The following is a 24,390-nucleotide window of genomic DNA, read 5'->3' on the forward strand; positions in this document are numbered from 1 at the left end:
ATGGCTTCCCAGGGCTACCGTCCCCCGGACCCACGTGCACCCAACCCATTCGCAGACCCACGACAACAACAACAACCGGGCCAACCAGGAATCCAATATGGCCAGCGTTCTCAATATGAGGGCTCTGAGTCTGAGCATGACCACTATGGCCCTAATGCGAGCACAACGCGTCTAGCTCCTGGTCAATCTTGTTCGTTATGGCACTTTTCACCCTGCTTACTCCACCTGACTGACGGTTGTAGGGGACGCCGAAGCCAATCGTCGATACAACCCTTCAATTGACTCTCACTCTAGCATGCCCAGTATATCGCCATTTGCTGACCCTGGCCTCAATGCCGACCCATACCCGGCTTGGTCTGCCGACCGACAAATCCCGATGTCGACTGAAGAGATTGAGGACATCTTCCTTGACTTGACCCAGAAGTTTGGTTTCCAAAGGGACTCTATGCGCAACATGGTGCGTATCGTTGGAATACTTTGCAAACGGCTGATCACTCCGGCAGTTCGACTTTCTGATGCAGCTCCTCGATTCACGAGCCTCTCGTATGACGCCAAACCAGGCACTCCTCACCCTTCATGCTGACTACATCGGTGGACAACATGCCAACTATCGCAAATGGTATTTTGCAGCCCAGCTGAACCTTGACGACGCCGTTGGTCACTCACAAAATCCGGGGCTCCAGCGTCTCAAGTCGGTCAAAGGCGGAAAAAACAAAGGCGGCAAGTCTTTAGACAGCGCTCTTAATCGCTGGAGGAATGCCATGAATAATATGAGCCAGTACGACAGACTCCGACAAATCGCCCTCTTCCTTCTATGTTGGGGTGAAGCGGGCAATGTCCGCTTTGTGCCAGAATGTCTCTGCTTCATTTTCAAATGCGCAGACGACTACTATCGCAGTCCTGAATGTCAGAACAAAATCGACCCCGTTCCAGAGGGCTTGTACCTTCACACCGTCGTCAAACCTCTTTACCGGTTCATGCGTGACCAAGGGTACGAGGTGGTTGAAGGCAAATTCGTGCGGAAGGAAAAGGACCACAAAGACATTATTGGCTATGATGACATCAACCAACTTTTCTGGTACCCTGAAGGTCTTGCCCGCATTACGTTGACAGATAATGTACGTGCAATACCCCCCCAAGTAAGTTGAATACCTGACCGCCTTGCAGTCCCGTCTCGTCGACGCTCCGCCAGCTCAGAGGTTTATGAAGTTCAGCAAGATAGATTGGAACCGGGTGTTCTTCAAGACGTATTTCGAGAAACGGTCCAAGTGGCATCTCCTCGTCAACTTCAACCGAATATGGATTCTCCATATCTCGGTCTACTATTTCTTCACGGCTTTCAACTCACCGCGTGCTTATGCCCCCCGCAACAAACTTGATCCATCACCAGAGATGACGTGGTCCGCTGTTGCGCTTGGCGGAGGAGTTTCGACTCTGATCATGGTTTTCGCTACCCTTGCGGAATATTCGTACATTCCCACCACCTGGAATAATGCGTCTCACCTGACAACGCGTTTACTTTTCCTCCTCGTCATCCTCGCACTTACTGTCGGCCCGACCTTTTACATTGCCCAAAACGATGGCAAGCCTAACCAGACTTCCCAAATCCCACTCATCATTGGCATTGTGCAGTTCTTCATATCTGCCGTTGCTACTCTGCTGTTCGCGCTTATTCCATCTGGAAGGATGTTTGGCGATCGTGTCGCCGGGAAATCCAGGAAGTACATGGCCTCACAAACATTCACTGCCTCTTATCCCGCTCTGTCTCGAAGTGCACGCAGCGCCTCCATATTCATGTGGATTCTCATCTTCGGCTGCAAATTCGTGGAATCGTACTTCTTCTTGACGAGCTCGTTCAGCAGTCCCATTGCGGCCATGGTTCGGACCAAAGTCCAGGGATGCAATGACAAGATATTTGGGTCGAGTTTATGCTCCAATCAAGTCCTCTTCACGCTGGCCATTATGTACGTCATGGACCTGATCCTGTTCTTTTTGGACACCTACTTGTGGTACATCATCTGGCTCGTCGTTTTCAGTATCGGCAGGTCCTTCTCCTTGGGTCTCTCGATTTGGACGCCCTGGTCAGAAATATTCACTCGGATGCCCAAACGAATCTACGCGAAACTTTTGGCAACAGGCGAAATGGAGGTTAAATACAAACCCAAGGTAATTGCCTCGCAACTCTCGTTTCGCATCCGCTTTATGTTTTTTCAAGGTTCTCGTGTCTCAAATCTGGAATGCGATCATCATTTCGATGTACCGCGAGCATCTACTCTCCATCGACCATGTTCAGCGGCTCCTCTATCACCAAATTGATGGACCTGACGGCCGTCGTACTCTCCGTGCTCCTCCTTTCTTCACCAACCAAGCTGCCGGCTCCAAGAGTGCCTTTTTCCCACCCGGAGGTGAAGCTGAAAGACGGATTTCATTCTTTGCGTCCTCCCTGACAACGTCATTCCCTGATCCTCTTCCCGTCGATGCTATGCCAACCTTCACCGTACTCGTACCTCATTACTCCGAAAAGATTCTCCTCAGTCTCCGGGAGATCATCCGCGAGGAGGACCAGAACACACGAGTCACGCTGCTCGAATATTTGAAACAACTGCATCCTGTTGAGTGGGACAACTTCGTCAAGGACACGAAAATCCTTGCTGAAGAATCTGGGGCAATGGATGGCACTACGTCCAATCCTGGCAGCGAAAAATCGACCAAGGTTGATGATTTGCCATTCTATTGCATTGGGTTCAAGACGTCATCGCCCGAATACACTCTTCGAACTCGAATTTGGGCCTCCCTCCGTGCACAGACTTTGTATCGAACCGTTTCGGGTATGATGAACTACTCCAAGGCCATCAAGCTGCTCTATCGTGTCGAAAATCCCGACATCGTCCACAACTTTGGTGGCAATACCGAGCGACTGGAACGTGAGCTTGAGCGCATGGCTCGCCGCAAGTTCAAGTTTGCCGTATCGATGCAGCGATTCTCCAAATTCAATAAGGAGGAGCAGGAGAATGCGGAGTTCTTGCTTCGCGCGTATCCTGACCTGCAAATAGCTTATCTGGACGAAGAACCCGGCAAACAAGGTGGCGAAACCCGTCTTTTCTCTACCCTCATCGACGGGCATTCAGAAATTGACGAGGCAACGGGCAAACGCAAACCGAAATTCCGTATTGAGCTTCCGGGCAATCCAATTCTGGGCGATGGTAAATCAGACAATCAGAATCACGCGATTGTCTTTTACCGTGGCGAATACCTCCAGCTCATCGACGCTAACCAAGACAACTACCTCGAAGAATGCATCAAGATCCGCAATGTGCTTGGCGAGTTCGAAGAGCTCTCTGTTTCAAGTCAAAGTCCTTACGCGCAATGGGGTCATAAAGAGTTCAATAAATCGCCTGTAGCCATCCTTGGAACCCGCGAGTACATTTTCTCAGAGAACATCGGTGTTTTGGGTGACATTGCGGCTGGCAAGGAGCAGACATTCGGAACAATGACAGCCCGTGCGTTGGCTTGGATCGGAGGCAAACTGCATTATGGACATCCTGATTTCCTCAACGCTATCTTTATGAACACGCGTGGCGGAGTTTCAAAGGCACAAAAGGGTTTACATCTGAACGAGGATATTTTTGCTGGTATGAACGCGTTCGGCCGAGGTGGGCGCATCAAGCATGCCGAGTACTACCAGTGTGGCAAAGGACGTGATCTCGGTTTCGGTACCATTCTCAATTTCCAGACCAAGATCGGAACTGGTATGGGCGAACAAATGCTCAGTCGAGAATATTACTACCTTGGCACCCAACTCCCCATCGACCGTTTCCTCACCTTCTACTACGGTCACCCAGGTTTCCACGTCAACAATATCCTTGTCATCTATTCGATTCAAATCTTCATGGTCACTTGTAAGTGTCGAGTATCTGCACCATCAGCTTCCTCTTATCTCGGTTTTTAGTGGTCTTCCTTGGTACGCTCAACAAGCAACTCGCGATATGTAAGGTGGACTCGCAAGGCAACGTGACTGGTGGTCAGCCAGGCTGTTACAACCTCATTCCAGTTTTCGACTGGATTCGTCGTTGTATCGTATCTATCTTCCTTGTCTTCTTCATCGCTTTCCTCCCGTTGTTCCTTACAGGTATGTGGGTGTCGTTGTTGTCTAACCATCTACTAAAATTTTGGTCAGAATTGGTGGAGCGTGGAACAGGCAAAGCGCTGCTTCGACTAGGGAAGCACTTCCTTTCATTGGCCCCCGTATTCGAAGTCTTCTCCACGCAAATCTACTCGCAGTCCATTCTGAGCAATCTCACATTTGGTGGAGCGCGATATATTGCCACTGGTCGTGGTTTCGCAACGACTCGAATGTCGTTTGCTATTCTCTACTCCAGGTTCGCTGGACCCAGTATCTACATGGGCATGCGTAACCTTCTCCTGCTTTTATACGCAACCATGGCCGTTTGGATTCCCCATCTCATCTACTTCTGGCTTTCGGTTCTCTCCCTCTGTGTTGCGCCGTTCTTGTTCAATCCTCATCAATTCTCCTTCGCCGATTTCATCATCGACTACCGAGAATTTTTACGATGGATGTCACGTGGTAACTCGCGAACAAAGGCCAGCAGTTGGTATGGGTATTGCCGTCTGTCGAGGACGATGATTACAGGTTACAAGAAGAAGAAACTCGGACTGCCCTCTGAGAAGCTTTCTGGTGATGTCCCTCGTGCGCCTTGGAGCTCCGTCATTTTCTCTGAAGTCATTTTGCCGATCTGTGGTGCCACCATCTTCGTCGTCGCCTACATGTTTGTGAAATCCTTCCCCGATGCCAAGACTGGACAGAATCCAAGCCCGCTAATCCGTATCGGCCTTGTCGCCATTGGACCCATTGCCTGGAACGCGACAATGCTCCTCACGCTCTTCTTCATTTCACTCTTCCTCGGACCCATGCTCGAGTCATGGGCTAAATTCGGCGCTGTCATGGCGGCACTGGCCCATTTCCTGGCTCTGCTTGGAATCATTGTGTTCTTCGAGTTCTTCGTACGTCACATGACCAATTAAATGCCCCCATTTCTAACGCTCAGTTATAGTGGTTCCTAGAACTCTGGGATGCATCCCACGCTGTACTGGGACTGATTTGCATTATTGCTATCCAGCGTGCTGTGCACAAGATTCTCATTGCCGTCTTCCTGACGCGTGAGTACAAGCACGACGAGACGAATCGGGCGTGGTGGACTGGTAAATGGTATGGAAGAGGGCTCGGCAACTCCGCGATCTCGCAACCCGCGCGAGAGTACCTGGTCAAAATCGTCGAGATGTCGCTATGGAGCTCCGACTTCGTCATTGCCCATTTCCTGCTGATCATCCTTACTCCCCCCATCCTCATCCCTGGCGCCAACCGTTTGCATTCGACCATGCTGTGTAAGCGCTACCTTTTCTTGGTTTTCAGGTCGTTAACCACTGCGTTACGTTTAGTCTGGCTGCGACCTTCAAAACAGATTCGGGCACCTCTCTTCTCCATGAAGCAGAAGCGCCAACGACGATGGATCGTAAGTTGTTTAATCGTTCCTATTCTACTCGACTTATATGCTGTTGACAGGTCATGAAATATTCAGTCGTCTACATCGTTGTCGTCGCATTCCTTGCTGCACTAATCGTCTTGCGTAAGCTCCATCACTTTGTTGCTGTTGCTATTTACTGAGTAAGCAACTCCAGCCGCGCTTTTCCGGGACACGATTACGTTCAACTGCACGCTGTGCAAGTCTATCTGACGAATTTATGAGTATCTGGCCATATACCTTGGATCGAGGCAATGCTATCTTCCGTTTTCCTGTACTACCATATAATATAGAGGCGATAATCAACCAGTCAGGTTCTTTCGCAGTTACACACAACAAGGCATAAGTTACAATTACTATACAAGGTTATCATCTCCCAATCTGCTACTTACCTCATCAACATCTCCCTGACAATTTACATAAGCAAATCGGTTGGGTGTAGACTTAGACCTACAAAGATGGATGCTGTTCTTCGAAGTAGAAATGCACGGAGGTCCCTCCTGGGTTTCACTGGAGACGGATGGTGGATTATGGGCGTCAATGGCTCGTCCATATCGCTTTTTACATCAACCTGGGCAAATTAAATAAAACTCAGTTCCAGCCACTGCATCGGAGAGTCACGCACAAATATGCTCGAATCGGCCTTGAACAGAGACCACTCTGGTCTCTTTTTGGAAAGAGTAGCCGCAACGATCGCGGACATGGGAGGCTTACGCTTGGATGCCGCTGTCCGTTGCGAAGGAGCAGGAGATGCGACTTTAGTTGAGCAGATAGACTCCGGAGTTGTGGGTGATCGGGGTGGAACTATTCTGATCGGGAAGCTCGAGACGACAAAGGTACTCTGCGCCGGTGTCATACTGAGCGCCGTCGTTGCAACCACGGGACGCTTAGTCACTTTTGCCACAGTCAGGCGTCTCTTTCGGTGTTCACGGACCCTCTATTAAGTATTCAGTATCAATTCTTTAATGATAATTTTCAACTTGCCTTGGAAGTAGCGACATGGCGATAGCGCTCAACGATGCGGTCGGTGGTGTCGAGCTTCAGCGGCGAAATGATTTTCTTGTCGAGCCGCAGAGAGACAGGACGCCGTTTAGGCGGTGAGCGCTTGATCCAGGCGTCTGGGGCATGTCCATCGGGAAATGCCTCTTCGAGGGAGTCCAGCCGGGTTTTCAGTGATGTATTCTCATCCGATAGTAGACGGGACCGCTCCTCCATGTCTGAGCGTAGTTCCCGCTCGAATTCTAGCGCTTGTGAGGACGAGTCAACGCACATGACCAGTTGTTCTTGCAGTAAAGCGACCCTCTGCCGCAGCGTAGTGCACTCTTCTTGAACAATCGAAAGTTGCTCTGTTGTGATTTGAAGCTCCTCCCGAGCTAGGAATAGTTCGTCTTGCGCCGTTTCTTCAACAAGCGGAGAGACAGCAGTGCGACGGGCCAGTTCAACTTCCAACGCAGTCCGCATATACTCTTCGGCCTGGGCCTTGGTCATCAGCTCTGATAAGTCTTGTTGTAGAGCAGCATCACGCCCAGCGAGAAGTTTGTTGTGTTCGAACAAAGTCAGGTTGAGCGAAGATAATCGGAGGACCTCTTCCTCTGCAGCCTTGCGTCCTCCACGCTCCTCTTCAAGTGAGGCCGTTAAAGACGAACACGTGTCTTCTTGCTCATGTAGCGAGCGAGACAGAGTTTCATTCTGTGCACGTATCTTTTTTAGCGTGCTCTGAAGTTCCGTGCGAAGCTGTCGTTCGTATTCAACGTCATTCACAGCCTCCCCTTGTCCCTCGGAAGGAGAGGATGATGTTGAAGAGAAACGGGCATGAGACAATGTCGAAAAGCGATGACTGGATCGTCTGACTGCCCGCTCGTTGTTGAGGGCATCGCGAGCTTCTTCCAGCTCTGAACATACTTGGGCGTGACGCGCTTCCATCTCAGCAATTCGCGACTCAAAGTCCAAGACAAGTTCGAGGGCTTCTACCGTGAGTGCACCACCATAGGACTTGGGCCGTTGGCGTCTGGGTTCGCTGTGGAATAAAGACTGTCGCCGAGAACTGTTTATTCGTGGGGGCGTCAGTTCATGCCTTGGATCTTGAGGGGAAAGAGGTTCTGGAGAATGTTGTAGCGGCGAAGGGGTCTGATGTCTGCGTAAATACGGCTCAAGAATGAGACTGGATGCTCACCAATTCTTCGATGAGAGGTGAAATTGGAGAAGGAGTGTCAAATGGTTGTACCAAGACGGAGAGCCGCTTCTGAAGAGGTGAAGGAGAGTGTTTATGCATCCCGAGAAAAGACAAAAATGGTGGGAGCAGCGATGGAGAACGAAACTAAGAAGAGGTTGACAAGATAATGGACTAGTTGCGCTCGCGCATGTCAAAAGAAGGGCGATAGACGTGAACAGGTGATATATAGCAGATTGAGTGCCGAGCGCTCGTGTCGCCACTGACTCTCCGGCGCTGATCGCGACCGTGGCTCTGAATTCTTGTTGGCCACAGTGGGTAAGCATCAAAAGAGTTGAGTGTCACGTGCCTTCAGGGTGTCCCAATGAATTTCGACTATTTCTCCAAGTTCCTTCGGCCCAATGCTCAACCAGTGCCAAAACCCCCTCACGACCATGCACAGGAGTTCCACAAGTCGTGGCAATGCGTCAAGGTCTCTACGTTGGGCTAGCTTCATTCTCTAGCTCACATTGGCGTCAGACAACTCTTATGCACCCAGATGAACGACAATTGACTCGGGGTATCAAGTCCACCGACGTACCGGCCCATCTCCAATCGATGGTTGACTCACTTGTCTCCGAATCGACGCGAACTGAAGAAGGGTCCGTCCCTTCAATACCTTCCGAACCTTCCTTCCCTTATCGTCATTAGCGGCACCGGCGCGTGCCTTGAATATCTACTCAAGAACGGTTCGTTACTCTTGTTTCCGGGAGTAATACGCTATACTGAGTCCTCTGCAGATGTTTTGGGCACACTCGTTCGCCTTAGTGAAACCGACAGACCATCGGGAATCCAGGCGGAAGTACTCAGAGCAGTCCAGAATATGGTCATCCTTCTCGATGAGCAATTTCTTGTTCACTCTGCCGTCCACCGTGCCGTGTTACGTCTATTGCGAAACTGCGCTGGCGATGACTTGCAAGAGCAGCTCGATGGGAAGCACAAAGTAATGGGCGCGGCGCAAAACGCCATTCGCAGTCAGCCATCTGAATACGAGACCGATTGTGAGTTATGCCTGCCTAGTTCTGGGAGTTGAAGTTGATAAATTCAGTGGTCAACCTGCTCTGCATTCTCTGCAGTCGAATACGGACATATCGGGAATTACTGATGATATTCTTCCACGACAAGCACTGGTATCGCTCTGAACCACTATTTTCTGTTGAAGAAGAGCAAGAGGAGGAAGATGACGAAGACGATGAACCAGAAACACCCAAGGCTGAACAACCTGCTACTTCCCGGTCACCTTCACCTCATCCAGCCAATACAACTACCAAAAAGACGGAATACGAGTTCCTTCTCTTTAATTACCTCTTGCGTTTCGTCCATCGGGAGGGTCAGATCGGTGACTTTGCCCGAGCCGGTCTGCTATTCCTGATGGATGTTGCAATGTCGCCTGGAGAACCTATTCACAAACTAGGAGACTCTTCCTCGGACCCTCAAACTTCTGACCCAATCACCGATGCAGCGTTGGCCCTTGCTGAATATATCCTCGATGGCGATTTCTCTGAAGTGTTGGGTGCTGGCCTGGGTGCTGTGTATTCGCTTCTGCCTTCCAAACTCGAGTTCAGAGCGTCGCCTTCATCGCTTGAGTCACAAAGCGGAATGGTTATAGGCAGTACTGGTCCGGAAACGGAAGACGAGAAAGAGCGGTCAGAGGTTGCTAGGGACAGATCTCGGGCGATGGGTATTGAAGATGCTTCCAACGCTGATTTCAAGTCGCGTCTCGACCACTTCCTCAAACTACTTGAATTCCTGCAGGACGTTCTCAAGCGTAATATCGTTCACGACACGATGGATGCATCAGCTCTTGTTGGCACTGCGATTGTGCAATCAATACTCGATGCTGTAAGGACTATATTCCTCGAAAATGTGCTTTATCCGTCGGTGCTGGAGTGCTCCGATGCAGATGGAAGTGCAGTTGCTGTCATGTCTTACATCGAGGTCATGATTCGTACCCTTCAACAAGGCCAACTCTCAGAAGTGCTAGTCAACTTTTTGATGAGCGAAGACAACGATGAAGTTCGGTTGCGTCAAAGACCCCATTCTGTTCTGACGCTCGGTGGTGATGCTCCGCCCCAAGCAAAATCTGCCGAGAAACAAAATAAACTGCGTCGACGCAAGAGCAGTGCAATGGTTTTACTGGAAATGGAGGCTCCCGACTCGAATAGACAGTCGGAGTATTTCACATCCATGGGCCGCTTCACTCTCAAAGACTTGTTATTGTCTAATTTGCGCTCCTCCTCTCAAGCGACTGGCGCATCTGCTCTGCAACTACTACAATCCATGCTACTCCAACACTCGCAGCTTTGCGTTGAACGTTTGTTGCGAGTTATACCAGACCCCAGAGCCACATGTTTCCCTCATCCTGCGATGATACCCGCTCCTCCAACATTTTCCAAACCCGAAGTAGATGATGATGATGACGAAGAAACGTTTGTTTATCCCGGAGCAGAAGACGATTCCTCGCCAGAGGAGGAAATACCATCTGGGCCTGTCTTTTACCAACCTGAGACAACATACTCGACCCATGAGCGAGAAATGGGCTTATACCTGACTCTTGTCTCTCGGGTTGATCCCTCTCACAACGACGATGCTTTCAGCACGGGGTACGACCACTATCTTCGAGACGCTCTCTTTGGGATCCAAAGCCAGTCAGCATTCCGCCTCGACACGGAAGAGTCATTTGACATGGAGGCGCGCCAAAAATTAAAACATCGTCTGAACCCCAACGATCCCATTTTATCTCTCATCCTTGAATCTCTGCGAAAATTCTTCTCCAACACCCCTGAATTCAACATGGCTTTGACTGGCGTGCTGGCCGTCCTCGCGATGCACCCTGACCGCTCATTGGCTGGCTGGCTAACATTCGCACCGACTGACCCGTATTCCGAGCCTTCCCAAATCCCCGAGAACGACGACTCTACAGAAGCAGATGGTGATGGCGACGACCGCTCTGTCGACTACAAAATCGATGAAAAATTAGCCACCGACACCAACTTCCTCCCTGCTTCCCGGATGGATGCTGCTTCGAGACCAATAGTGCACACAATTTTCCATGGGCTTGTTTCGCAACTGGAGCGATATCGGCAGCTGGTAGACAACTTTGACAAATACCTGCTTGAGCGCCGCCAGGGCTTGCTGTTCTCGGAGAATCTCACAGACGCTCTGTCGCTTGACCTTGGTGAAGAGCTCCTTCGACCTGCAACGCCAGAACAGGTCACGAGACCGAAACCCAAACCAACTGCCTCTTCCTTCATGACCTCTTTGTTGACACCCAAGAAGAGCAAACCATCGAAACCCGCTGCAAGCGACTCGACCCCACTCCGGACGGGACAACGGAGTGTGTCGGCCAGTCCGTTTGGCCCACACTACCAACACACAGGTTCGGTTGAAGTCGAGCCTTTTATCGCACCTGTTCCCCCCACTGGTGGCTGGACTCCAGCGAAATCATCACGGTGGTCTACTGACGACGACGACGTGTTTGGCTCGGCCTGGTCAGACAAACCGCTGACCAGCGAGCTTAAACCGAAGGACGACCCAGATAGACCTGCCAACGTGACCCTTTCGCAACTGCTGGACAACGTTGTGATCTTGGAGGAGAGCATCAAGGAGCTTGTAGCCATAATTTCCGCTCGTAGGGCGCTGGGAATCGACGCCGTTCGCTATGTATGACCACCCAACTGTAACACATTTGCTTTGCTTTCGCGCAATAAACAAAAATAGAAGTACAAATCACCTCATCATTAATATTTACTTGGCCTTGCGACCCTTTTTGCCTTTGCCTTTACTTGCACTGGCCGTAGTGCTGCTTGCCTTGTCCTTGTCACCGAAAAGCTTCTGCTGCAGTTTCTCAAACTCGGCATCGTCTATTTCAGGTGGTGGTGGCGGCGCCCCGCGTTGCTTCTTGGGTGGCGGCTCATCATCCACCGAGTCTTCACTCGCCCTTTTCTTCCCTTTGCGCGCCTTGGGCTCCGGTTCAGCGTATTTAGCAGCAAGACTGTCGAAGAAGTCATTTGACTTGGCTTTCTTCTTGAGTATGAGCGCTTGGAGCGCTGAATGATCTTCGTCCCCGTCATCCGTTTTCTTGCCCTTGCCCCGACTAGCACGTTGCGTTGTTTTCCCACTACCGTAAAACTCGTCCCATACGCCAAGCTCCTTTGCCATCTCTTCCGCCTCTGCTGCCTCTTTCTGACCCTGCTTTTTGCGGACGAGCTTGGCCTTCTCGTCCTTTATCTCCTTCTCCCAAGCAGCCATCGTCGGGAGCTCTCTGCTGGCGACCAGTTTGCTGATGGCCACAATAAAGCGCGGCTCGTCGTCGAATGTAGAATGTGGAATGGCGTTCATGATGTCAGCAATGGAGCCCTGCGATTCGCTATATGCCGCCTTGAGGTCAGCAAGCTCCTCCTCTGACCCTAACTTCCCTGTAAATTTCCCATTATAAACTTAAGCACTTGCACGGACCTTGATACTCCTTCTTCATTTCGTCGAGTTTGTCACGCGTAACACGGTCGAAGAGGTCTTCGAAGTAGGCCTCCCAGCCATCGTCGCCCGCCCCCAAATCAAATCCCTCGTCTGTCCTGCCCGTTTTGTCATACCGCTCGCGGCGCTTGTCGTCGCCAAGAACAGCATACGCAAAGCCGACTTGTTGGAACCGTGTTGCTGACTTGGCCTTCTGCTCGTCGGACGCCGCTGCTTGTTTGTCTGGATGACACGTCAGGGCTAGTTTGCGGTACGCCTTCTTGATAGCATCGGTGGTGGCCTCGATCGTAAGCCCAAGCACTTCGTACAAATCCACGGACTCTTGGTCGGGGAAGAAGGTATTAATTGGGTCGGCGTCGTCCATGGGAGTCGAAACAGTCAAGGTCACACAAAGGCACGTGGTATGTGACCGACGTGTTAGACCAGAGGCTATACGCGCGGGTAACCAGGCGGGTTACCCGCCAAGCATGCGTTCTCATGCAGACCCGTGTTTGACCTCGATCGTGGCTTGAAATTTGCGGCTGACCACCCGCAACTCTCATAAAGACAACATGACTGAGAAATAAACAACAACAATGCGCCTCTTTACTGCCATCCTCGTCTCGTTTTCCTTCATGCAAGCCAACGCCATAATTCAGATATTCTCAGGCCAGGACTGCAATAGAAAAGCAGGTGTGGACTTCAGCTGCGACGGCAACTGCTTCCCAATTACTGGGGGCAACTTGTTGAAGGTTCACTCAAAAATTCTCCTTGCGTCCGCTGCCCATTGATTTATTCCCAGATCCCAGAAGCCCACACCGTCACTTTATTCACAGACGATAGCTGTAACGGCCGAGATTTCCGCTTTGGCTATGAGGAGCCTGGCAGGTGCATCAACATTAAGACCGGTGGACCAGATGTCAAGTCTGCTAGATGCACTTGAACAACAGTTCGTTACCCTCGAGCTACTGCTTGACTGTCGTAGAAGTCTTAGAGAATGACCACTCAATACCCTACAGCTACCGCCTGTTCCTGTTTGTTTCGCCCCGTTGTGGTTGAGATGCGAGGTCCTTCATCTCTTGTTTATCAAGTCCAGCTTCGGCCAAGATCTTCTCGACCTCTTTGAGTATAGGCTTGTACGATTCTGCCAAACGCGTCATGATATATATGCCCGTTAATGAAGTATAAGTCCTTACGGTACGTCTCTTGCGCAAGACTAAACCCATCTCGACGTAGTTGTTTTCCTTGATGCTCGGTCGTGGCATGCGCTTTTTGAACCCAGTAAGCGCCTGCTACAGGTGAAACCCCTGAAATCTGGATGACTTAAAATGACCTACGAGTACGGGCATAGAAAGCTGCAAGAGTCTCCCCGGGTAAAGGAGTGCTCAACGAGTCTTCTGCTGATCTCTCCTTGGCGACTCCCATGAATGCTGTAGCCTTGGCCCTGATATCGCTCTCAGGCGGCTGTTCAGGCTCTACTATGACCTCTTCTTCTGGCGCCGCTTCTTCCTTGTCTGTTTCTTCATCACCTTCCGAATCGTCGTCGCTGCTGCCAGTGCTGTCGCTGCTGCCAGTGTCGTCACTGCTGCTGCTTTCCTCGTCTTCTTCTGGTATGATGATTTCGCTCTTCTTCAAACACACATATTTGTCCAATTTGTCGAGTTGCACCGAATAAAAGTCATCCATCGTAAACTCGCGTTTTCCGCGTTCATAAATGCCGCCATAGCTAACCGTATAGATCAAAATCTAATCGGACGAATGCACGTGACTTACATGTACAGGGTATTGCGCAACACTGCGAGCATCGCGTTGTATCGGGGAAGTGGTGTCGTCAGGATTGGGTCATCCAAGTCGATTTCCTGACACTTTCGGTTTGTGGAAAATTTCCAAGTCGGGCCAACTAACCTCAGTTTCTGGTTCACTATCATCATCGTCTCCCTTGTTCGCGACTTTCTTGGGTTTCTTGCTCTTGCCCTTTGGTCGCTTTAACGTCAACGACACGAATTTTCCTTTTCCTGTCATTTGATAGCCGTTACTGAGAGGGTGGTGAGAATGCAGGTAAGATGCTTGTCCCTTCGACTCACAGGTCATTCCAAAAGACGCTCTCGAGTGTTTCTTCGCTGGTGTCTTCATCCGTTACCCCTATGGCGATTTAGATATCATGCTCTTCGTCAACTTCTGCCCTAACCTCCAAACATGACCGCCATCTGTTTGGCCTGCCACAGTGTCATGGTGCTGGCTTGAGCATGAGTTTGGAAGCAAAACAGCATATGATGGTCGGATACCATCCAGATCGGAGCGCAGGCGCATATGCTGTTGAGGGACGTTTCCTTCGCTCCCATTTGAGCAAAACGGGATTATTTGAGGGCTTGTCACTCGGAGCCATCGACATACTATAATGGTGATAAATGCGAAAGCAAATTTTAGGCGACTGGTGAGGCCTACTTGAGGAACCAGGTGTCTTCCAGCATTACTCCAACGGGTCGTTTGCCTTTGGCGTACTCTTTGCAATAACCGCCTGAATCAAATCGGTGAAGATGGGCGGGTCGAACCATGGAGGATGTTGTTGACAAACCGTGCAGGAGAATACCCTCTGGCGTAGATATAAATGAGAACCCGCTTCGAGGACTGGCTAACAAGTTAAACCACGGTCAGATCCACGAAGAAGAGCATCAATGTCTTACGATGGTCGCAGTTCCGTCTCCTTGAATTCTGCCTGCCTCCACTTGTAGTCCTGGAGGTCAAAGAGCCACAAGTCGTTGAGGTATTTGGCTAAGGAGCTTGAGGACTTGTGCAACGTGGGGTAAAACACACACTTGTAGTCCCAGGGTCGTAAAATCCAGCGAAGAGAACAATAAAATGCTTCCAAATTGCCATACGATGGCCAGAGCGAGCACTTGGCCGAACTTTGGTGTCGATGCGATCCCACGAATGCGTCTGAATATCGAAGCACCAAAAGTCACGATAATGGTGGAAGCTGTTCTGGTTCACGGACGAGAATTCCCCGCCTGCTCGATGTGAGTAAGTGACCTCTAGAAATCGAAAAAAAAAATGACATGCCAAAGATGAAAAGCTTGCCTCCCCCCGCGGGTGAGGCGGCAATCGCATGCGCAGAACGGGGCCCAGGACATGTTGGAGACACGAATTTGCGCCATTCATCCTGAAAGGCTGTGAGGTCCCGAGCTCAATAGTTGTGGATGTTGACAACCTTATCCGCTGAGTATCTGTACACATCGGAGTAGAAGTACTAACAAAAATGCTGTCAGACGGACACAATAACCCCAAACACTTACGGCCTTGCCATCCTCGCTGAAAAATTCACCACCAATCGCCCAGAGATGTTGCGCGCCAGTTGGGCAAGGTGTCAAGGTGCAATTCGCCCGGCGAGAGGGCGGGCCATCGGCAACTTCCTCGATGACCTTGTGCTTTTCTTCCCATTCAACACGAAGCTAGCACTCGTTCAGCAAAGAGGGATGGTTGTAAGTTAAAATCAAAGACTTTTTCAAGAATAGCCTCCAGGTCCTCATCGTCATCACCGTCCTTCTTCCGCTTTCCTGATACTTTCTCGGCTTTGCGTTCGTTCTTTTTGGCAGCCTTGGACTGCTTGGCAGCGGTCGATGCTGCTTTATTTGCTGTCGTTTTCTTCTTCTTCGCCATATTTCAAGAACATGGTCACTTCTGTCACTCAGACTTGCCATCGGTTCTCGGTCCGATAAAGGGTCTGCCCACCATTTTAAGCCGCAAAGTAGCAGAATCTCGGAGGATTGTAGCCTCATCTCAACCACTCATGTACAAGTTGCTCCGCCGCGCTACCATACGCATTCAGCCCACCCGCAGTCCACAATTTTAGGCTGAGCCAAGCGCAAGCTATCCCATAACCACACCCAGCAGCTATCTGAGCAACGGTATGATGCCCAAGCCATATTCTGGATAGCATCACCAAGATCGCCCATGGGATGGCCACCACAGGGAACAAACGCGCGGCCGGAGGCAGAGAAGGGTGGAGGGGGAGTTGGAGGGCGGAAAGAGTGATGTAGGTAGCGTAAAATGAGACAGAGGCAGAGTGAGTTGAGGGCATCCTGTGAACGTGCCTATTCAGCAGCTTATATCGTCGTAACAACTCGCGGAAGGCACACCCGTATGTCTTTTTCCTGCCCACCGGTGGTCTTGGTTGCTTGATTAGACGTTTCAGAACATACTTGACGCTGAGTGTTGTCGCCAATACGGTGCTTCCAAAATAAGCAACCCCCGCTGAACGAGTGAAGAGAATCACTGCCGCAGTCAGGGTAGTGACGGTGAAGTTGGTCTAGAAGAGTGTCCTAAGCTGCGTGAGCGGACAATGACGCCGTTTCCCCAACCTTGTCGAGAAAATAGAGCCACCAGTTCATGGGAGAAGGGAGGAAAGAGCGAGGATAACGAATAATTTATTAGTCCTCGAATCCTAGGTATAAGGTATAGTAATGTTTACAGCGTTAGATGCATGGAAGATCGTCAAAGCAGACAAAGAGCGACTATTCTATGGAAATTCTGGGTCCTAATGCTGTTCCACCGCTGTAAGAGCCTTGCTGTTGGGTCATATTCCCTGCGGATTCGGCCTTGCGTGAGTACTGCGGTCTCGTGGGCACGTCTAGAAGAAAAGGATTTATTACCGCTCAAGATTTCCATTTTGGTGTAGTTTGGCTTGGACCCACCGTTGACTTTTGCCGTTACCAACCCTCTACCGAAGTCTGAGAAGCATCTAAGCCCAACAGCGAAGGTAGCAAACAAAAGCAAGAAGGCAACGATAGCTATGGAAAGCGTCACAAAACGTCAACCTCGAGAAAGAATCCAATCATACTGAAGATAGTCAGAGATGCCCGCGTCGTCACATATAGCTCCTTGGTGGATGGTGCGTAGATTCGAACCAGTTTGAAAACTGAAACCTAGGTCAGCAAATGCGGCTATTATCACTGGTGGGCCAATCCTCACGGACTACGAAAGATTAGTCGGCGAACTGGAGTAGACAACAAAGAACTCACAGTAGCTGAGTGCGGCTAACATTAAAACCAGCGAAATACTCATGAGCCACTTGATCTCTCGCTGCACAGCAAAGGCGGCCAAAGCAAGCAACACAAGAACAACAGGAATCGCGGCAATGGTCACACCAAATTCCGCGGTATCCCTGGCCAGCACGACGATGAGAAGCTGGAAATACGTTGGAATGAAGGCGCGCAAATGGTCAAGACGACTTGCCTGCATCGTCACAGCCACGAAGAAGAAGAAATCAAACTCTAAAGAGAGGTCAGATTGTGGAAGAAAACGGAGCTGAGCCTGACTGAGTAGGCATAGCATAATCTAATCGATTGTTCAGCGCACTATTTGGTTGTCTATCAGAAAGCTTACCTGATACCACTGGTACATTTTTTTCATTTTGGGATTGGCTCCAACGACATGGAATATCGCCCAGCTGCGCAATTTAATCAGTTGGGTTCTTGGCTGAAAAAAAGTAGAGCTTACCCGAACTCTGAATACAACTCCTTGATCCAGAACATCATAAGCAGCCAAGCCGCCGAAATAACGCAAGGAACGACGATGAGGAATGGTTGGACAGACCGCCAGAGAGAGCCTGGACCACCGCAAAACTACCCTGGCCTCAATTCAAACTTCCATAACAGTTGTCTACTCACGGTTGCATTGAAACTCTGTGCGCAGTCTTCGTCCGAAAATTTCACCAAAGCTGTCCTTGTTTCATGGACTTGAATAGCGGCGAAGACGATAAGCGCCATATGGAACACTGGTGCATCGGTTAGCATAGCCAACAGAAAGCCCACGGGTCGACGCACACAGAATGCCCATAAGTTGTATCACGTTTCTCAGCCGTAGGGCATCATAAGCCATAAACAGCTCAAATATCCTTCGAGCGACCATAAGAGAGTGCGAGATCTGGAGGAAAGGGGGGGACTAACTCGGCAAGGGCGAACAATGCCAAATAACATGGCAGCGTCTACAAAGAGGAGGTCAATCCCAGAATTCAGAACAAGACAAGAGGAAACGCACCTTGTAAGCTGATTGGTTGAAATCGACCTTGACCTCGACCTGAATAGCTTGTCAACCGAATGCAGACCGCTCGTGTGAATGAGGCGTGCCTTCCTGAACGTGATGCCGACCATCGTAAGAACAGCAATGGCCTCTGTTGAGCGAGTCAAAACAATCAGGCCTCCTTGAATGCGAGGATGAGTGCATACGAAGGGTAACTGCACGTCGAGTGAGGCGATTAGACAGAATTTTAGTGAAAAAAAAAAGTTTACTAGTTAGGATGAACGCCTGTTGAGGGCGGGTTGCGAGCAGCTTTTCGACTGCCATGGTTGCGTCGAAAAAGCGTTGACGCTGGGATGGAAGGAAGAGACAACTTGAGCTTTTGTTGATGGCGGGCTGTCAACGATCGGCTGTGCCGCATCACAATAATGATTCAAGTACTCTGCAGGCAACATCTACTTCTTCTTTCCAGAGTATCTCGACTCTTTTGTCCTGACCTTGAGCCCGAACCTGGCCTCTGTCGATGATTGTACTACAAATCATCTTGACCGTTTCTTTCCATCGAGCCTCGTTTGCGTCTGACACAGTCTCCTGCAGTCCCGCAAGTACATCATACCAACGGCGCCTTTCGTCATCCGATACCACATGTAGCAAGGATAATGCCACCACGAGGCGGTAAGACACTGTTGGCGAGGCATCCAACTTCCAATCTCTGTTGGCCGGTCAACAGTTTGCTAATCAGACCAAAATAACAATCTCACGCCCAGTAGCCAGACTCAACCAGAATTTGCTGTTTTTCTGGGCTGGTGACAAGTGGTTCCACGATATCATCAACATCAACCTCCGCTCGAGGGTCCCCAGGACTGCATTCAACGACAAACCCGTATTCAACGAAAAGCTTTGCATTGGAATGGGCGCCGTATGTCAAAAACAACTCCTCGCCTGCTTTTATATGCACTGGAGGAGAGATGACCGTTAGAGCCTCTCCCATGCGGTTGATTGGCGCTGTATTCGCTCTTTCAGCGTCAGAGACTCGCAAAGTCATCGAGGGCCCGTTTATTTGGTGGTTTGCAAAGTCAAGTATCGGGCACCTACTAGGGTTGAGTTTGGAGGTCTAATTTTTCGAAATAAAGGGGAACATGCATCGTCTGGTTATCAGGATCACCGCGGTTGCTTTTTAATCTGTGGTATATGCACCTGGTGTTGACGTTGAGCCATCCCCACGAGAAATTGCGGTCTACGAGATCAATGTCGGCTTTTTGTTGTAGCACGTCTCGGTGATCTTGCTAGTCTTGTTGAGCGATGCACTCCAAACTTGAGCTCAAGAAACTGACAACATAGACGCGCACTGAAGCTAAATCACTGTCATATCGAGTGCGTAGCCTTCTGAGTTGCTTGACTACAGAAGGGGGTGGCTCGCTCGTCAGCTCCCAAGGTTCATCGAACTTGGTTGGCAACGAATCAATGTATGGTCCAAAAAGAGGGTCGATGGATGGGTTGCCAGACGGTCGGTACAGAGACAAGTGGAGTGCCATAAGCTGTAAAGCCGATAACCGCGAGGCCCGTGGATAATGAGGCGCAAGGGTTCGCCAATTCAGAAGAAAGCGGGCAGGGATCGTAAAAAGGACAGAATTTGGCGCGATGTCGGCTTTGGCACATATAAATCTTCCTGCATCCACAGACTCGCGAACGACAACAGTAGGTTCCAGCTGAAGCCAGCTCAAAAGCGTCTGCCAGTATGTTGCTTCCGCCATGCAAGGTTCTGGCCAACTTCCGAAATGAGCACGGTCATCATGAACTGATCGATCAGATTTGATCCGTTTATCTTTCCGTTATCCGCAATCTCCAACGATGGTTTTCAATGCCTCTCGTCTCTTGGGGAAGACTGTACTTGTCACAGGCAGCAGCGCCGGCATAGGAAAAGCCACCGCTATTCTATTTGCCAAGGTGTGAAGCAATCGCGCTAGCGAATCTTTAGTCAAAGGACATTAATGTCCATAGGCTGGATCCAATGTCATTCTTCTTGCACGTCGCGCAGAAGCACTAGCAGAAGTCAAGCAAGCATGCATTGAGGCACATAAGGCGTCAAATCTGCAAGAAGGTGGCCAGTTTGCAGCCATTCCCTTCGACGTTTCCGACCGTGTCGCAATTGGCAACCTGTTTTCTCTCATCCCCACTTCCTTGCGCAACATCGACATATTAGGTTCACCAAGCTCTAGCTTCATATCCATATCTCACTTGGCGTAGTCAATAATGCTGGATTCGTTGTGGGCCGCGACAGTGTCGGTGATTTGGACGAAAAAGTCGTGGAATCTATGTTTGCAACCAACGTTCTGGGACTCATATCCTTGACCAACCTCTTCGTGAAGGGTAATAATTTTTCATACCCATATTCAAGTGTGCTTAGATAACGTAGACTTCAAAACTCGGGGCACAGGACACATTATCAACCTGGGCTCAGTAGCTGGGCGTGAACCATACGCTGGGGGAAGCATTTATACCGCAACTAAGCACGCAGTCAACGCATTCACCGCGTCTATGATGCGTGAGCTCATCAACACGGTATGTCGGAGAAGTAGCTTCTCCTCGCAACAAGCTCAATACCCAAACAGCCCATTCGAGTGACGGAAATACAGCCAGGAATGGTGGAGACGGAATTCAGCCTGGTCCGATTCAAAGGTGATGCGGACGCTGCCAAAGCAGTCTATGCTGGCATGGAACCTCGTGAGAACAGACACCTGCGTTCCGCGATTCAAATTTCTTAAAATATTTGTCAGTCACCGGCGAAGACATTGCAGAAGAAATTGTCTGGGCTGCATCCCGTCCACCCCATGTCAACATCGCGGAGACCCTCATCTTCCCGGTCAACCAAGCCTCGGCCACCACATTTTACCGTGCACCAGCGTGAACGCATGTCAACCCCATGTTACTACCTCTAGCTCTTCTTCTTTGACTTGGAACGTGTCTTGACGGGGACGACTGGTGGCGGCTCGGGTTCGTCGTTGTCGTAGACAAATTTCTTAATCACGATATTCTCCTCGACGAGCTCTTGCAATGGAGATTCTGCCTTTGGATGGTTGCCCATTGAATCTAACCTCAGTGCCTGCGAAGATGTCAAACAGAGGAGCAAGTGAATTCCGCGATTGGGTACCTTGGCGGTTGGTGCAAGACAGCCCTTCAGGGTTACCTCCTCCTTTGGTCTTTTCCGAGGCTGCGGTTCCAGTTCATCAAGGAAAACAGATGTGGACAGACCACGATCCCATTTGACCCTCTTCTTCTTCTCTTCCATAACTTCATCCTCGCTCGAGCCACCAGACCAAAGCCGCTTCCCAGTCGGTCTTGGAGTTTCATAGTCTTCTTCATCTCCAGGTCCCCGTTGATGTCTAAGCGGTGAGCTATCCAAGTCGCTGTCTACATCCATCTTGTCGTCACTTCCAGTCATATCATCACCTTGCCCAGCTCTACGTGCTGCCCTTTGTTCCCGTTTTGCGTTGCGTTCATCCGCTTCTCGCTGAGCGACGGTCTTTACTTTCATCCCAGGGCTCTCCGGTCGATCGCCATCTTTCTTGATCACCTGCGTCTCCAGTTTCGCTGCCAAATAACGCTGGTTCTTCGTGGTGTTTGAGGAAGTTAGAGTTTTTAATGCAACAGCGCTCATTCCAGCAAAAGGGCCTGAGAGTAACGATGGAAAGATTGGTGCTGCTTTTCTTCGCGTAGGCACCGGCTGTGGGGGATCGGTGGTTGGGAAAAGCGATCTTCTTACACGTGTTGTTCGACGTAGAGTCTCTTCTGGCGGCGGAATGTCTATTGGGGGTGTCGGGGAAGGTGATGGCGATGGCGGCGGCGGAATTGCGACTTCAGGTATAGAAATATTGTGAACCAACTGTGGGATTTCTCGTGATAACTGAGGGGTGAGCTCTGTGACGAGTTCTGGTGAGTTATCCCGACATGATGATGCTATAGATGAGGCATGCAGGTCAACTGCCTGGAATTTGAGTGTGGGAGTCGCCGGTTTGATCAGACCGTCACTGCTGCTCTCCGCTTTTGACTGGGCCTCTATGCCAACTGGTCGATGAAGCTCAACCACGCGTGGTTTTGTGACTGGCACTCGTTTTACCGGACTGGGGATCGACGTAGAAGCAGAGGCTGCTTGTGCATTCGGAACAACATTCTGAGGCGGAATTTGACGGGAAGTGGTGGGTCGAGTTTTATTCTGTGGCGAGGGAGGTCGTTTGCGCTTCAAATTACTTGGACCCGCTTCAGCCGACTGCGAGCTCGTCGTATTCACAACTCTGATCACTTTGCCAACTTTTGACTTTGCAAAGCTCAATGACAAGAAAGAGGGGAGCCAACGGATTACTTACTGTGGCTTGTTCCGGCCCAAGCTTTGTGGCCGCTGATACATTGATATTTGGGCGAGCATATGGTTTCTGACCAATTCTCGGAATGCGACTTGTAGGTTGTTTGAGAGTTGACCTTGGGATCTTTATCGTGGTTGGCGGTGGTTCTGTAGACGGTCCAGAGTTGGCGTTAGAAGAAGATTCAGAGACCGTAGATCTTATAGGAAATGGCAGTTTGTCCTTTGTTGGTGAGGAATTTGTTCGTGAAGTGGAAGCGCCACGCGGTGCTCCACTTGTACTACCGTTCCAAGGTGGGCGTGCCTCGACTGATGGCGCGCGTTCTGGTGATTTGCTGCGCGTTGGGCTGCCAAATCTCATCCCCTGCCATTTTCCCTGGCTTGGTGTCGGTGGTATCAACTGGATACGCCGTGGTGGAGAATCTTGAGGCGGAATATGAAAAACCGGGACTTTCGACGAAGAGCCGACATTTGTGACGCCTGAAAGAAGTTGGGCTCCTCTCTGTGGGGAAATCTGTCCGCTTGCAACAGCTTCTTCCACAGGTATTCGACGAGCGGGAGATTGGAGAACGTTTTCTGTTGACTGCGTCTGAAACTGTAGCCGCAATGGTGAGTTAGGTCGAGAATTTCGTGGAGGGCTGGCGCGCATCGGAGATGACGGCTGAGGAGTTGATTCTGCCGCAAAAACCGAGAAAGAGAATGGTCTCTGTGTTTCGTCTGGTTCGGCGAAGGGAGTGGGTCCAGATAATTGAGAGAGAACATTGGCCGAGCCAGGAGAGAGCGATCCGAGTTGGCGATGTCCAAACACCGTCGATGGTTTCTTGGGCGTCTTGTTTCTCTTTGGCAGGTCATCCTCCGGTAGCATAGCATTAGCTAGAGCTGCGTTTTCTACATCCTTCTCTTTTCCTTTCCGTCGTGTCCGTGGAGAAGTTTTGGTCGGTGTCGATTCGTCGTCGCTGAGTGGTAATGGAACGAGATGGGCATGGGGAGTACTCCGTCTCGGTCGGGTTGACCGCCTTAGGGGAGTCACTGGGGCCCCGCTGTCAGCATCCGAGTCACTGGGGGGGATTAAAGAGTCTGCCACAATCTGGAGTTCTTCTGTTTCTGGCGTGCTACTTTCGGTCGTTCTTTGTTGCTGGCCTGACGGGCTCCATGCGCCAAGCAACTCGTCTATGGATGGCGCATTCGACAGAGAGGGTTGGGGAGTTGGTAGCACCTCTGTCAATGAAGAGTCGAAAGAGATTAGATTAGCGGTGGGGACATCTAGTATGGGTGGAAACGGAGATGCTGGTGCGGCAACTGTGGCGGGATTGTGGATAGCTAGTGGGAATGGGATTGGATCTTGGTTCTGAGGAGTGGGTGGCCTCGAGTCTGCTTCCTGGGGAGGAGGCGAAGGGTTGTCGTGGGCACGAGCAACTCTCGATGCCAACACAGAGGAAGGCTCTTCAACGATGGGCAAGTTAGTGGTCGTCTGAGTGTCAACATCTCAACACACCGTCTTGCCATCCATCATTATCTGGTGTCGCTGACCTTGAGCGTGAAGGCCCTTCATCCACTTCCATAGGAGCGCTGTTATCGTTGACTTGTGGTACTAGTAATGGACTGGAATGACGCGGAGAACGACGAAGCGGCGAAGGAGTCGCAATAGGGACAGCCAGGAACCGTTTTTCTGGACTGGTAAAAGGACCAATAAAGACCCCTGCAGTATATCCCGTGTCTCCCTCATCCATGGTTGTGTACGCCATGCAGACGCGCCAGTTCAACTTGGCAATCAGCGCGTTGAAGAAACGCAGCACGTGGTTGATTGATCGAAA

The 24,390-nt window shown here is 50.5% G+C and overlaps 9 protein-coding genes across 9 annotated transcripts; 3 read left to right on the forward strand and 6 right to left on the reverse strand.

Annotated features, from left to right (window-relative positions):
• MIND_01032400 (Glycosyltransferase family 48 protein) lies at positions 1–5,753 on the forward strand (the record flags this gene model as incomplete). The annotated part of the gene is made up of 11 exons (XM_037366912.1): positions 1–190; positions 243–457; positions 504–1,118; positions 1,168–2,166; positions 2,216–3,899; positions 3,950–4,129; positions 4,178–5,022; positions 5,073–5,403; positions 5,458–5,531; positions 5,582–5,645; positions 5,698–5,753. The coding sequence occupies 11 exons, from the start codon at positions 1–3 to the stop codon at positions 5,751–5,753; spliced, it is 5,253 nt and encodes a 1,750-aa protein (XP_037216306.1).
• Positions 5,754–5,896: 143 nt separating this feature from the next.
• MIND_01032500 (uncharacterized protein) lies at positions 5,897–7,812 on the reverse strand (the record flags this gene model as incomplete). Its single annotated transcript, XM_037366913.1, has 5 exons — positions 5,897–5,947; positions 5,995–6,111; positions 6,166–6,477; positions 6,525–7,667; positions 7,714–7,812. 5 exons carry the CDS (start codon positions 7,810–7,812, stop codon positions 5,897–5,899), a joined length of 1,722 nt encoding a protein of 573 aa, XP_037216307.1.
• Positions 7,813–8,074: 262 nt separating this feature from the next.
• MIND_01032600 (uncharacterized protein) lies at positions 8,075–11,418 on the forward strand (the record flags this gene model as incomplete). Its single annotated transcript, XM_037366914.1, has 5 exons — positions 8,075–8,182; positions 8,230–8,351; positions 8,401–8,438; positions 8,490–8,750; positions 8,798–11,418. The coding sequence occupies 5 exons, from the start codon at positions 8,075–8,077 to the stop codon at positions 11,416–11,418; spliced, it is 3,150 nt and encodes a 1,049-aa protein (XP_037216308.1).
• A 78-nt stretch (positions 11,419–11,496) lies between these two features.
• On the reverse strand, positions 11,497–12,601 carry MIND_01032700 (Galactose oxidase; the record flags this gene model as incomplete). Its single annotated transcript, XM_037366915.1, has 2 exons — positions 12,208–12,601; positions 11,497–12,158 (listed from the first exon to the last, which is right to left on the reverse strand). The coding sequence occupies exons 1-2, from the start codon at positions 12,587–12,589 to the stop codon at positions 11,497–11,499; spliced, it is 1,044 nt and encodes a 347-aa protein (XP_037216309.1). The 5' UTR covers positions 12,590–12,601.
• Positions 12,602–13,223: 622 nt separating this feature from the next.
• Positions 13,224–15,861, reverse strand: MIND_01032800 (Galactose oxidase; the record flags this gene model as incomplete). Its single annotated transcript, XM_037366916.1, has 16 exons — positions 13,224–13,348; positions 13,401–13,493; positions 13,542–13,930; positions 13,978–14,063; positions 14,110–14,239; positions 14,289–14,346; positions 14,393–14,439; positions 14,490–14,597; positions 14,650–14,722; positions 14,780–14,832; positions 14,889–14,976; positions 15,021–15,212; positions 15,261–15,372; positions 15,413–15,451; positions 15,498–15,653; positions 15,703–15,861. The coding sequence occupies 16 exons, from the start codon at positions 15,859–15,861 to the stop codon at positions 13,224–13,226; spliced, it is 1,908 nt and encodes a 635-aa protein (XP_037216310.1).
• A 115-nt stretch (positions 15,862–15,976) lies between these two features.
• On the reverse strand, positions 15,977–16,592 carry MIND_01032900 (Galactose oxidase; the record flags this gene model as incomplete). Its single annotated transcript, XM_037366917.1, has 2 exons — positions 15,977–16,510; positions 16,563–16,592. The coding sequence occupies 2 exons, from the start codon at positions 16,590–16,592 to the stop codon at positions 15,977–15,979; spliced, it is 564 nt and encodes a 187-aa protein (XP_037216311.1).
• A 123-nt stretch (positions 16,593–16,715) lies between these two features.
• MIND_01033000 (SET domain-containing protein) lies at positions 16,716–18,546 on the reverse strand (the record flags this gene model as incomplete). Its single annotated transcript, XM_037366918.1, has 14 exons — positions 16,716–16,831; positions 16,896–16,991; positions 17,042–17,119; positions 17,223–17,388; positions 17,437–17,474; positions 17,520–17,538; positions 17,587–17,650; positions 17,701–17,825; positions 17,871–17,977; positions 18,027–18,097; positions 18,150–18,187; positions 18,241–18,279; positions 18,330–18,373; positions 18,429–18,546. 14 exons carry the CDS (start codon positions 18,544–18,546, stop codon positions 16,716–16,718), a joined length of 1,119 nt encoding a protein of 372 aa, XP_037216312.1.
• A 1,524-nt stretch (positions 18,547–20,070) lies between these two features.
• Positions 20,071–21,127, forward strand: MIND_01033100 (Short-chain dehydrogenase/reductase family protein; the record flags this gene model as incomplete). The annotated part of the gene is made up of 6 exons (XM_037366919.1): positions 20,071–20,166; positions 20,221–20,422; positions 20,467–20,589; positions 20,636–20,781; positions 20,832–20,943; positions 20,997–21,127. The coding sequence occupies 6 exons, from the start codon at positions 20,071–20,073 to the stop codon at positions 21,125–21,127; spliced, it is 810 nt and encodes a 269-aa protein (XP_037216313.1).
• Positions 21,128–21,154: 27 nt separating this feature from the next.
• On the reverse strand, positions 21,155–24,306 carry MIND_01033200 (C3H1-type domain-containing protein; the record flags this gene model as incomplete). Its single annotated transcript, XM_037366920.1, has 3 exons — positions 21,155–22,534; positions 22,584–24,019; positions 24,072–24,306. The coding sequence occupies 3 exons, from the start codon at positions 24,304–24,306 to the stop codon at positions 21,155–21,157; spliced, it is 3,051 nt and encodes a 1,016-aa protein (XP_037216314.1).
• Positions 24,307–24,390: the final 84 nt, after the last annotated feature.

This window comes from Mycena indigotica (genome assembly GCF_014461135.1).
Source record: "Mycena indigotica strain 171206Taipei chromosome Unknown Mind.scaff0009, whole genome shotgun sequence".
NCBI classification, from domain to species: Eukaryota; Fungi; Basidiomycota; class Agaricomycetes; order Agaricales; family Mycenaceae; genus Mycena; species Mycena indigotica.